Source organism: Oenanthe melanoleuca, chromosome 1, assembly GCF_029582105.1.
Source record: "Oenanthe melanoleuca isolate GR-GAL-2019-014 chromosome 1, OMel1.0, whole genome shotgun sequence".
Taxonomy (NCBI): domain Eukaryota; kingdom Metazoa; phylum Chordata; class Aves; order Passeriformes; family Muscicapidae; genus Oenanthe; species Oenanthe melanoleuca.
Window position 1 is genome coordinate 81,394,118 of NC_079333.1, and position 14,427 is coordinate 81,408,544.

Here is a 14,427-nt window from a genome sequence, read left to right on the forward strand (position 1 = left end):
TGCCTGTCATTCTACAGATCTCAACTGTATCACATACTATCCCAGGCCCAGGAAAGCAAAAAACATATTCTTCAAGTAAATATTGGAACTGACTAGGAATCATTTAGGATAGAGGAGGAAACAGGAAGGAAATTCCAATGATGTTCCCTTTACAGCTCCCACAGGGACACAGGCTCCCATCTCCAAGTCTGGAGCTGTACAACACAGACTCTGGGCCTCATTTTTCCAACATGAGCAGTGTCATACAGTCCACACCAGCAGAACCACTGAAATTCCCCAGTACTCTGACATTTTTCAAGAGTTGGATTATTTTGCATCTTCCTTCTAATTGGTGTCTGTAAAATTCAAATTTCCCGGTACTGTCTTGTTACTGCTTGTTCTCATGGTTCAACTACAACTTTTTCTAAAATCTATGCAACCAATTCGCTGATTGGCAATTTTAATTAAAAACAAGGATATGTTTCAAACGGGTGTTTCTATTAGTCTATTCAGGAATTTCCTGTTGGGGATTGTTGAGCTGCGTAGTCACACTTGATAGATGATTGCTATTCTAGATATTTTACTCCTTATAGATCTCTCCCAAGCAGCTACTGTAGAACAAGCTTGTAAAAAAATCCATAGACTCATTATCATTCAAATCCAGCTCTGCATTCTCTTATTTATTAACAGGATACAAACCATATTTTAATTTTAAACAGTAACTTATTTCTGAAACAGCAGAGATCATGTGTTTCTTCCAGAGCTGATTTGGTCTACATGTACTTTTAGGTTTTAGTTTTCAAGTGGCAGAGCAACAGGAGAGGGAGAATGTGTTTGCAACAACAGCACTACAAAAGTACTTTGCATTATATTTAACCTTTTTTGTTGTGGTCTAGAAAAATTTCACAAGCAAAATAATCATATTATTGCCTTATATCACATCAAATCTAGCTAGGACTAACCCTCTCTTTTTTAGTAATCTATTGTAATATGAAATCACAATAATGCAAGTCATATGGCTGTTCAAAATAGCGTGAAGCAGCAAATATATTTATTTTCAGATACTCACAACAATAAATCCTGTGGTATCAGGATCACTCCAATAAATGTTGTAATAATGAAACCGTCCCTCCGTTTTAGTAGATAGTTCATACAAAAATTTATTGGCTTCTATATCATCACAGTTGAAGGATACAGTATGGATGGGAATTTTACAGTGAAGTTGGATTTCAGCCAAAATTATATGGGGAGGCTGAAAATCAAGAAAACCCTTATGTTAAAAATGTGGCATCTAGAAACATATTTATTAAAACATGGAGAACTCGTAAAAATTTAATCAGTCATTCCATTGCTCAGAGATGGATATAGATCAGTTAAAAGTATTCACTTTATACAGATTGCTATTTCAATTAGAAATCAGCTAAATGAGCTAATTTAAAACTGATTTTGAAAGACTGATAAATGCATTAAGGCACATTATATAAATTGTAATATAATCAGTATTCTTTGTTTCTTTGTTTTTAAAACTTTCTGAAGTTTTAAAAGAAAATTACTTATGTTTAGGAAATTAAACTACTACATTAGTGTTTAGTATCACTGGATATATATAAAAATATTTTTGGAAGTATATAAGTTGGATCTTTCTAAAAAACTAAATTAGTTCAAAGAAATGTTGATTCAATACCAGGAAACAAAGTAGAGGTCGAGAAAATAGGAAAGCTAGTTTCCTCCTCCCATAAAGAAATAAAAATTAGGTGAAAACATAGATATACCATCTCCAAAATTGATGAAGTATCTCATAAAAAAAAATATATTGACTCTGTTCTCTATATTTGGATAACATTTCAGTTTTTCAAAATACTCAAAAATCTTGACAAGTGAAGCAATGTTTGCAATATAATTTTTGTATTGGTTGAACTTTAATAGTTAAAGGCAATATCAGTCATTTCCTTTCTTCAGCTGTTAAAAAGGTATAAAAGATATATATTAACAAGATAAAAATAAATTACTTATTCATTAATTTTGAACTTAAAAGTATTAAAAATATGAATAAGTGTACGTGAAGCCAAATTATTGTTTGGTAAAATATTAATTTATGCTCTTAGCTAGAAAAACTGTCAAACAACTCCAATAAATATCCAAAAGACTCCACAAGACTCAGCACTGCAGGTGTGACATTCATCTCACAATTTCAACTGCTGACACCTCTTTTCTGCATTTTCTGTTTTCTGTATTTTGAAATACCTGGTCAGGTCTCCCATCAGTCAAGAGATAAATAGCCTGAGTATCAGTATCAGCAAGAGCAATCTGGAGAGCTTTGAGTGTATTTGTGGAACTTCCAGCCTAAGAAACCAAAGAGAAAAAAGCAAAGAAACAGCTATAAATACTAATAGTTCTTTGCCTCGGTTCTTAGATTCATAATGACAGTATACTGATTCAAGGGATAATACAGAACCAAAATGACTAAAAATGGTGAAAATGTTTATGTTATGTAGCTAACAAAAGCTAAGCAAGTGTCAAAGTAACATAAACTGATATCAGATTGGTATTCAGTGCTTATGTATGCTGGCACAAAACACTGGCAACAGCAATCAGAGTTGTATAAGAAAAAGCAATCACTATAAACAGATAGGAAGATGTAAGACAAAAGATGCATTCTCTTCATTTTTACCACTGATGCATCTGCTTGCTAACTCATCACACTCCCTTGAAACACATATTTTACTCAACCAAAGAGTTAAAAAATTGTTCAAAAGAGTTGCACAATTTTATTTCTCCAAAACTGGTAAAGGAGTTCTTGGTTTTCCAAATATATTTTTCCAGATTCTCTCCCATCTACCCCTTCACAAATTAATGTAAGTATCATTTATATTTTAGCACAAAAAGCTTAGCTATAGCAACAAAACATGCCAAGCAAAATACTGCTCTGCTCACTAAAAATTTCCACTGGAGTAATACTAGCACTTTTCCTATGTCATTCACATACTTAGTGTGATATATATATATACCATATTGTAATTCATGTTTTGTATAAAATAAGTCTGCAAAATAAACGAGCCACAGGAAAAGGCAGTGATTGCCTCAGAACTAGGTAAATTAACATATCTACAGATCGGACTGCTACCGATAAGCACCTATCTCCTGGGGAAGCCTGGAAACTCACAGGAGAACAGCATTTCCCGAAAAACCCATCACCAGGACTGCATTCCCCGACTCTGGTCCCCGTAAAGATGATATCAACCACCTAAAAGCAGTACACAACGGACACAAAATCTCGTCAAGGAGCAGGAAGGACTTTGTCTTGTGTGGACACCAGAGCTGAATTTGAAAGAAACAAAGGACTGTCCCGCTCCAGGCTATGAAAAACAGTATAAAAAAGAGGCCAACCAAGACAGCGACGTGAACACCAGGGGAACCCAGTGCGATAGAGGCTGGGTAACATCGTGTGTTCACCCAATTCCGACCCCGGGCTCGGTATGTTTTTTCCGGTTGTGGCTTTCCAGGACCGTATTTTCGGTCGCGAAAATAAAATTTGCCAATTTAACCTTTTAATTCGGTTTGATTCGTTTATTACCTACAACACTTAGTGATCATGATCTGTTTTTCTTCTTTTTACACTAAATTCAGTGAAATGCATTTCATGGCTTAGGAACCTAAGCCCTACATTTTATGTCTTCAACTGTCAACCTATGAAACATTGTGTACAAAATCTTCCAAACTAAAGGTACATGTAAGGTTTACCAGTAAGAAAAATTATTTTATCAAGTCTTAGTCTTTTAATGGAAACAAAGCAAAACCTCAAAAAATATAAGAGTCTGTTTCATGCTTGAGTACTTGAGTACCTGAGTACTGCTCTGGAGGGCAGTGAAGATTGTAGTAGTGTAAGAAGAGATTCAGAATCCACGTATATAATGCTTTACAGAAGATAAATACAAATATCTAACATTGACTCATACATGAAAAAATATGCTAAGAGATAGCACTCTTCCTTCAGACCTATGAACTGTGTTAAAATTTCTTCCAGTTCTTCCCACCAGCAACCCGTTCTACTAAAAAGGGCAAAGGAAATCAGGTGAAATGGAACAGAAGTTACATTCTTTGAGTTACTCTGTATGGCTACATAAGAGTGGATGGGGCAGGCAACGTGATAGCTCATCTACTTAATTATCATATCTTCTAATTCACAAGCAATCCTTACCAGTACCCACTCATAAGAAATAACCAGCCTAAGCTGTTAAATTTATCTAAAACTCCTGATGTTTTTAGTAATTAAAAAGTTTTAGACACATCACTCATTATCATGTGTAAATTGGTCAAACTGATTTAAAACAAAACAGTTTTTTTCATGTCTTTTCACATCATGGGAACATAGGGTGGATGCTGACGATGTGCAGAAAATAACCCTGTACCTTATGGTAAAAGCTGTTAATTTTAGGTTTCTCAATTGCTATTGTTACAAATAAACTCTAGTTTTATCAGTGTTTAAACAATGACATATTTCAACTATATGACAGTACTACCACCAAAATTTTAAAAGTTGTAAGAATTTTTAAGGAGCAGTTAGTTACTGTTTATAACTCAGCTTACTTATTCATAATCTTAGGACCGCAGAGCATAAAATGGGATCAAAGGATCTACTCTGAATAATATCCCAGAGCAACCCTCTGTTCATTTCAGGTTCACTGTAAAGCCAGCTTTTTGATCTCAGACTTATGTGTGCAATGCTTAAAAGAGGCTACAAGGTCAGCAGCAGATATCATCCCTGAAAGAAAATAAACTGTTCTTGTGCCTTTCTATTCCATTTTAGCCATCTAAATCTGAACTTAGAATGAAATTTATAATCAAGAATTCAAACTTTTATGAATGATTGAAAAGGCCATTCACTAATGCATATACCAGATCAAAATATGGTAGTTCAAAGTATTATTGAACTTGCATGATGCTGTACAACATACATTACTTCAACAGCGACAAGTTTTCAAGCCTCAAGGAGGGCAGCAAGTTACAAGTGTTCAGAAAAATTTGAGGAAAAACTGTCATAATGCTAAGGAGTTTTATTACATGAACATGCAGGTTTGTGCTAGAAAATACAATGTGGGATGTATCTATACCTTTGTATTACTGATTTTTAGTCCTGTGTTCATAACATTGCTGGTCCATATTTTACACATTAAGTGGTCCTAAAGCTGATAATTACAATTTGGTGGATGGCTGTGACTGACTATAAGGAGTTCTGCTTTGTTTCAGGGAAAAACACTAAGATTTGGCCGCTGTCAGAGAGAGAATAGATAGAAGTTTGGTCTGAGTATGTTCTCATGTTTCCATGGCACCTAAAGTTAGCTTTCTATCCATCAAAAGGGACTAGAAAAGTTTCTCCAGTTTTCTGGCTTTGGTCTCCTGCATCACCTCTGAGCTGTAAGTTAGCCAGCAACACCTCTCATCCATGCAGCAGTCCTGCAGCAAGAATGACAAATTTAAACACAGGGTCTGAGCAATGACATGATTCCTATGGAATTCAAATTGGCCAATGCTCACATTGTGGCTACCAAGCATAGCACGCTGTAAGTTGAATTAATATGATTTTATAGACAGGCCCATTGTTAAAGATTGTTACAGCTGACAAACACATAGTATTCAGATCTACTTAATTTTATTCATCATCTATATTGTCTACAGCTTACTCAAGTCAAATACTTGTATATGCAAAATCACCCCAGTCATACAGAAAGTGGAGAAACACACTCAACTTTGAACAAGCACCCTTTCTAATAATTAGCTGCCATATTACCTCAAGCCCTTTTATCCAAAGCCAAGCATCTTGCAAATTTTCCTCATTAACTTCAGCGAGTTTCTCTTGCCATGCCACTGCTTGGGCACTAAATTTCACAAAGTTAAATCTCTTCTTGTGCCTCAGTTGTTCCTGCAAGAGACAGCATCTGAATTTTACCTGCTATTAAAAGGAAAAATTAATCATGTCTCTGAAATACTAACGTAAGCTTAGGTGGCACCATTATAGATTTCTAAGACAAGACAAATCCTGTCTTAGGTGTGTCTCCTAATACTCAGCTTTTGAGGTAATCCTGCACTTTGCCAGTCCCTTTGCAAAGTTCTAAGTCACTCTAAGATGCATGGAAGTTCAAAATGTTCTACACTCTCTATTGCAGAAGTATAAAAGTGAATCTAGAACACACATTACAAATCACAACAAGCCAATGGAATTGGATGACACTGCTTAAAAGTAAAAATGAAAATGCCAAAAGGTGTTTCATTGCATAGCTTGTTTTTAGTTTGGGATTTTTTGTTGTTTTTTTATTTTTCTGTTCGCTTGTTTTTATTTTTTTTAGAAGGGAGGTGGCTTGAGGGAAAGAACTACTTAATCCTTTTTAATTTTTAATATTTTCTCTATTTTTTTTCAAATAGTTGTATAAATGAGGGGAAAATATAAATTCTTAACTAAAAAATGAGCACATGAAGAAAAATCTAAATATTTTTATGAAGTTGCTGTTTTTAAAAAGCCTTTTAAAAAAAAAAGTACAGTAACAACCATCCTGAAAAGATCAGTTTGCTCTAAAATGCTCCTCAGCCTTCAGAGTCATCCCTTTATCATACCTGCATTAGCTGAAATATTTTTTCCTTCACTACTGGCAGCTTGTTGTTCATAGACTGGGATATATCAATAAGAATATAGATATCATCTTCAAACACATTCCCAAAAAGCCCTCTGCTTCCTTGTTGAAGCCACTTAATTCTGGGGGAGAAAAAAATATCAAAACCTGTTCTGTAACATCTTTGGAATTCTGTGTATTAGAATCTGAAAGGTAGGATCTTTTTGTCACTGCTTACTTCGTACTTTCTTTCCCTGGATACCTGTTAGTAACTATTGTCAGAAGCCCTTGATGAATCAGTCTCCTGTCCCTACATAAGGTCACAAGATATTTTTAGTTTTTTTTATTTCAATAGAAATCTGGGGACAGACAAAAAAAAAGACAAAACAATGCAGCACCTTTAAGAAGTCAGTTAGCAGGTAGTTTGGGCTGGGAAATCCAATGTGGAAGGAACTATAACTATGGTTCCTGTATCTGTTTTCCAGACTCATCTCAGTAAATCATTTAAGCCTATACTACTATGCCTCCCTTCTCAGGAAACCACTTGAGAACCTCTTCTCCAAAGAACTTAAGCACTTCGAAGAGTCTTAATATAACACAGATGCTTCAATGGTTTGTGGATCTTGAGCCTTAAACAGAGAGTTAGATTTACATTTTAAACAGGACTGGAGTGTGCCTGCCAGTTAAATACATTCATACATACTGCTCTGCACAAGAACATTTCCTCAGTAATGGCTGCAACAAGTCCAAATCTGATTTCCCTTGAGAGTTATAAAATACTCATCTACACTGAAACAGAGACATTTAACACATGGAACATCATGGCCCTGGGAAAAATACTCATCTCCACAAAAGGTTTCAGAAAAAAATTACATAATGGAAATGTAAGGATATTGCTACAGCAGCTACTGATAGCTATTCTGTCATTAGTTATTTCACCCAAAGTGTTTGATGAAGTCTACCAAGACTTTTAACATTTAGATGAAACATTTAAAACAGCAAGCCCTTAATCTTGACTTGGATTTCAAAAATACATACTCACCAAAACTGCTTATCTCAAATTTTCCTTTGACAGTATGTAAATGTTATCCTAAATACAGTAAGATGAACTGGAAGGAATAACAAAATTCTGTTTGACCTTGCCAAATATAATCAGGCTGTTATATTTTTGACAGGAAAGGAGCAATAAAAAGAAAAATTCACCAATAAAATGGAAGTTCATATCCTGCTTTTTTTAAAGAGGCATCTTGTTGTCCTAACATACAAATCAGAGGGCAACATTTATTTTTTCTGTTCTACAATATGTTTTCCTTAGACTGCCTATTATTTTGTAGATGTCATACAAAACCCAAGTGTCCATATGGCTGCAGAAATGTAAATTAGGCAGCTAGTTTGAGAAGTGAACTTCTGATTGTGTGCATTACTTAATAGCTCATGCCTTGACTCTGATCCAAACTGTTCAAACTTGTCTTCAAGGCAAAATTGCAAAAAGGGCAGATAATGACTATCAGTACAGGCATGTGCCAAGCTGTACTTCTTGGTGTCACAAGGGATCCTAGGTACATAGGATGTATATACCTATATATATATATATATATATATATATATACCTATATCTGTTAACTAAGTTTTATTGATGATTCTTGCAGTTCTCTGCCACTTTATAGTCCCAATACTTTTTGGCACTTCTAGCAGTAATTCAAAAATGTGCAAACTGACTTGCACACCTGTGTTTCAGAAGGAGAACAAAAGTTCAAAACTTTCATCAGTTTTCTTCTATGGCTAGTAAGAAATCCAACATACAAGATTCTGATTAAAATAGACTTCTGGCTTAGTACTGCTGCTGTCAGTTTACCAGCCACTTCAACTTATTATGACAGTAAACGTCAAACTTTTCAACGCTCATGCAAAGTGATCAAACTGATTTTATGTGAAAGAACACAAACCTTCCTTCCACTTGTCTGAGAGCTGTCCTCATTTTCTCTTCATACTGCTTATACTTCTCTGTAGTAACATATACATGAACTACAGATCCATCTTTCCAGAGGGTATGTACAAATTTGTCACAGTATCTTGCATGAATTACCTTCCTCTTTGTCTCCTATAACAAAGAAAAGCACTTTTCATGTAGAAAACTTATTATTTTTCAATGTTTTTCATATTTGGGGAACAAACTTCAAAGGTACATGCTTATCACACATGAAAATGGGATATGGTGGTCACAGAATTTGCTTCTAGAAAGATTCAATAGAAATTAGTTTTGTTCTTGCAGCTAGCAAAAACCAGAAGCTTACCAAACAGTGCAATGATAAAGCTTGACAAAAACAAATATAAGACAAACTAATCCAAATTTTCTTAAGAAACTGGAAGACACTGCAGCAGCTGAGACTAACACATCCTCCAAAGATAATAAGAAATCTTTGCCCCACCCTACAGAAATACAAAGAAAACCAAGTAGTGCTTAAGCCAGACCTGATTCTTCCTTTTAGATTTTATGTGAACCAGCAAGGAGTCCTTAAAGTAGTCATTCTCAAAAAGCTTTGAGACATTCTTCTTCTATGTCTCAATAATTAATAATCTGATTTTAACGAAAACTACAAAACAACGATGCCATACACCAAATCATAAATTTATCCATCAACCAAGTTTTCAAGCTTTAAAAGAAAAAAACCAAATAACTCACAGGACATGAGGGAAAATTAATACTCACAGCATCAGTTTGTGAACATTCATTCTCTGGTTTAGTTTTTATGTCAACATGCCCATCTATATGGCGAAAAACACAATCAGCAAGTGCATCGTACAGCATGAGCTTCTGAGCTTTCAAGCCATACTTCTGCAACCACTTCTCAGAAGTCAAATAGTTGTCAGATATATGTTTTGGTAATGGATGATCATCTTTGTTTGCTAATAAAGAAAATAAACAAACAACATCTCCTGTATAACACGGTTCATTTTGGACAAGCTGTTTTCAAAAACAGACTCTGATCCTGGAACTAAAATTTTCAAACTTGCTCTGACAGCACTGGAGTGAAAAGATATTTCTGAGTGATTTGTAATAGTCTACATTTTGGCTGTAGGGCTTTTTCTTATCAGGCAACTCGCTGCAACGAATTCTTTTGTAACTAGGAAAAAAAAAACACCAGAAGATGGGGAGCAAAGACAACAAATAATGGAAGATCAACATACAAAAGGAATTTTCTTAATAGTTGAATTACAAAACGCCAGAAAGCATTCCTGAATAAGATGTCTAACTTCAAGGGGAATCATTTGAGAAAATGAAACAACAAAATATATAATTGAAAACACAGTCAAGACCACTGGTTAACATTAATCTTTTTGGAGACAAAAAGTAAAGTAAAAGGCAAACTACAATGTCATATGGTTTTACAAATTTTCTAAGGACTATCTTAAGGTAGGGCACTGCACATGTCTGGACACCAGTACAGATAAATACAGACAAAATAACAGGATACAGGACTCTCTCCTCACTATCCCAAAAAACCACACCTAAACCAAACGACAAGGCAGTGGGTCCCATAGCAGGGTATCATAACACTTCAATTTTGGTGGACCAAGGTGGTAAAAATGTCTACTCAGTTTAGATGCAGCTACAATGACCACAGTAGTGAGATCCTGAGCCTGTAAATAAACCTCTGGAGACATCTACTGCTCTTACACACACAGAGATCAGTCTGTTCATGTGGAAACTTTTGCTTTATGATTGCTTGTGCTCCTTAGAACAACAAGTGTCACAAATGTGCTCACACAATTTTGAAAAGAAAATTGTTTTCTTTCTTCCACACGCTTTACATAGAGCATCTCCATTTTTGCAGGACTGAGTAGCTTCTCACTGTCCCTTGTTAAAGCCTTCCAGAACAGATCTTCAGAAACCAGCTATGCTTCTATCTCCAGAGTGCTTATTCTGAATTGTTTTCAGATCTCCACCCTTGACAAAAATGCAACCCCTCTGCTTCTTCCTTTTACATGTAATGAACGAGCTACCAGGTTGGAGGCTATCCCAAGAAGACTGTGATAGGAGAGGGATGAGGTATTTCCCTAGATGTGCAGAAAAAATGGATGATTTACTGATTCAGGCAGACAGGAAGAGGTAACAAAAAAATCCCCAAATAATTTCCATATCCTAAAATCCAAGTAACTTCTAAACCTTGTCACTGGTAAACTAAAAATGGTGTGTTTCAGCCTGAGCTGTTAAAGTTTAGCAAGTTTAAGCCATAGTAAACAGAGATTTGTATTGGAAAATTTTAAGCAATCCTAAGTTAGACAACAATTATAGGTGCTATATAGACATATAGGTGCTACACCTGGCACACAGACATCTTTGAGAAAATCATGCCCAAAGTGATGTGCAATCAAAATTGTTCACAAAAAGATATTGATAATTAATATAATGCTGTCTTGAAAGAAACAGAAATGATACCGTCTTGAGAAGCAGGCCAGTCAGATTCTGTTAAGATTTTCTGAACTTGTCTCACTGTACTTCTGGCTTCTTCCAGCTCCTTCCAGATCAAAAACACATCTTCACAGACACCAGCTACTGCAAGAGAAATAATAAATAGAACTTCAAATTTTTATACATTTTTATTCAATTCCCGCTTTTTGTAACTCCTCAATCACAACAAAGTCCTTGGTATACCCAGATCTTGCCATATAACCTTTTTTTCTTGAGGTCCATTGCAATGACAAGTGTTTTCTGACAGACTTAAAAAAGGGCTCAAACCTGGCTCCAGGATGTGAGAGGTGCTTATTATGTTGGAACTAACCTCCAAAGCTGGCCACAGATTGTTCCCACAATGGAAGCAAACATATTTTAGCACTCTCAGAAAATAATAAGGAAAATCTACAATGAAATTCACTTGTTTCCCCCTTGACTTCATTGCAAAACTGGGTACAAATAGTAAACCTAGTTTTGACATTTTAAAGAGAAGACATTTTTGACTCTTTCCATTTCCTAAAGTACGTAATTAATTTCATATAAATCTTCTTTCCCTGATGACTATCTGATGAAATTTTGCTAAAGATAAATTTATTTTTATCCTAACAATTCTAAACAGTCATAAACAAATGTTACAAAAAGAAAAAAATACTACCAGGCTATATTAAAAAAAAAATTAGAAAGATCCAAAGCTGAAAGTGAGACAAGGTTTCCTTAATTTCAACAGATATGTCTTTCTTGATGAAAATAATAAATATATTTATTTATTTCATAAAAGAAACTACTAAAATTGAGACATCTTGTATACCTAAGCAGCAGGATTGCTATTAAAAATGTGTTAAATTATGTTCCTCTCAGAGTTTAAATTGCAATATAGAACAATGCAGAGAAACTGTGTGCAGTGTTACAGCAAAGATGTAAAAGAAATTGAATCATCAGCTTTCCTAACCACAAATACAGGTTACAAACTATTGCAGATCACAACCTATTAATGAATTGCACATAAAAATGCTGAACAAGGCAAACTATCTTATCATCCAGTGGTTCAGCTAATATGCAATGATGGTTCACTGTATGAAAGATAAGATATGCAAAATTGTCTACTAAAGTAGGCTGCCAGTTCTTTGATAAACTTTCTTGGAAATAATAATAATAATAATAATAATAATAATAATAATAATAATAATGTTATAAAAATAAGAGCTCAGTTTTGATTGTGAAATGCTTTCAGTTTCCAAGAAATATTTTGAATTGTGTTATTGTACACTGCCATCTCCTGGGACCTTCCTGCATTTCAAAACATCTGTTGCAGCCATTAGGACAAAGATCAACATTTCCTAAATCACAAAAAGCTTCAGAAGTAAGGCAGATCATTCCACAACATAAAACACAAAAGGGAGGAAAAAACCCTCAGTCTGTAATCTCAGTCTGTTAAGATTGATTAAGAAAGATATTCTCTTCAAATATTTCAGAAAGAATTCAACTTTTGTTTTTTAAGCAATCTCTCCCCAGAAATGCAATCACATGCGTTCACACCATGCATGAACTTAGTCCTAAGTTTAAGGCTGTTCAGAATGCAATTCCAATGGTGCTGTCTCCAACTAAATCTGGATATCCTCCAAAAGCTGTCAATTGCTGTTATCCAAAATTTAATTTTATGAATATTTTTAATGTTTGAAAATATTGAAAGAAATATGCACACTTCAACTACCTCTAAAACAATAACATTTATATAATTGTGTTGCTTCATTTCCCCTAAAATTGATGCTATGAACTCATCAGTTTAAAAGGATTATTGTTACTGTCCCCATTAAGGTAGATGGAATTAATTGGTATTACATGAGAAGGTATTTTTTTGTCATTTATGTTTGTAGCACAGCAAAGTAAAACTGCATGCCTTTTCAAAGCAAGTATGTTTGATGTCACTTGCTATACAGGACAACCGCAAGCACCAAGAACTGCACACTGTGAAATTTCAGTTGATTAGAACCCTTTTTTCCAACAACATTTTTCCTGGATTCAACTGGGAGAGAAATTTGCAAGCAGTGATATCCACAGCAGCTTTCTCTCTCTATACAGGGTAACTCTGCTGCACCTCTACTTTGGTCCCTTTACCCTTACAGCTAAGGAGGAGTGACAAAAAAAAACCCCTGTGTCTTTCAAAACTGAACCCCCAAAATCAAAACATACATACACATGCAAGGCATAGTATCTTCCAGATGTGGCTCTCAGCTGTGGCCCATCCCTCAAAGCACATCTCTTGTAAATGACCAAGAAAGCATGAGCCTCACTTTGGTTTAAACTCCCTCTGCTCACACCTCAGATGTGCCATTTTTTTGGGACCAACAAGCAAAAAAAGTCACCCCTCTGGAGGGTGTAGTTCACAGCCACTCCAAGCCACTGTCTCTTGTAAACATTCAGGCACCCAAGTTCCAGGAACAATCTTGTCTTAAAAAATTACTTCTCCCAGGAAGACAAAGGGCTCTCCTGGTTCCTCCCACCATAAAGCACCTTCCCAGCCACTCTGGGTTGCAGTGTAACAGCCAGACCTCTAAGGACCCCCCCAGCTCTGATTCAAAACCCACCCCACTGCAATGGCAGGAGGGTGGCCACCAGTCACACACGAGGGGACCGGCCTGAACACCCTGCTGCCCGTCTCCAGCCTGCGCCAAGCGCCACCAGCTCCCCTGGGCTCTCCCCAGGTCAGCCATTCTGACCCTGCAGAGCACCTCACCCTGGGTAAAGTTCCAGGAGTGCCCTGCCTGCAGGTAAAGGCCTTTCTGCTCTGGAGAAGGGAGGCCCTAGAAAAGAGGAAGAGGCTGAGGTAAGTTGCGGGGACAGCCTGTGGCAAGGGGCAGAAGCATTTTGCTGACAGCCGTGAATTGAGAAGCAAGATGGCAGACCTAAGCAAAAACACAACCACACTTGCACATGTACAAGGAAACTCATTTCCATTTCCCAGTTATTTAACTGGCAGACAATCTCTAAAGAAGCAGCTTTTCCACATGTACCTCCCCATAAACAAATTCATCCTGTTTGACAAGTCACTGTAACCTATTTGATTTCCATATTGCTAGTGAAAAAAAAAAAACATGTATAATATTAAAAAAGCCTACAAAATATGCAAAATATCTATAATATCTTTGAAACAGGAAAATTTGAAAATTTGAAAAAGCAAATAATGGAAAACAGATGCATTTCTTACTTGTCTGAGTATCTGACTTAAACTGTGGAAGCAAGTTAATCCAAATACAATGAAATATCTATTTGAAAATTAATTTGCTGGCAAGGGAAGATGGGGAAGTTGATTTTCTTCACTGCCAGTGCCTTTCTCAGCCTCCACGTGGCAGCAGAACACAGCAATATACCCTTAAGCATTGATTTTTA

The 14,427-nt window shown here is 35.8% G+C and overlaps 1 protein-coding gene across 1 annotated transcript in view; it reads right to left on the reverse strand.

Annotated features, from left to right (window-relative positions):
- VWA3B (von Willebrand factor A domain containing 3B) overlaps nucleotides 1-14,427 on the reverse strand; it is a 62,523-nt gene that overhangs the window by 24,901 nt on the left and 23,195 nt on the right. The window contains 7 exon segments of the mRNA XM_056497236.1: nucleotides 1,049-1,231; nucleotides 2,224-2,322; nucleotides 5,768-5,899; nucleotides 6,589-6,727; nucleotides 8,531-8,685; nucleotides 9,295-9,491; nucleotides 11,026-11,142. Coding sequence (XP_056353211.1) covers nucleotides 1,049-1,231; nucleotides 2,224-2,322; nucleotides 5,768-5,899; nucleotides 6,589-6,727; nucleotides 8,531-8,685; nucleotides 9,295-9,491; nucleotides 11,026-11,142 — 1,022 coding nt within the window.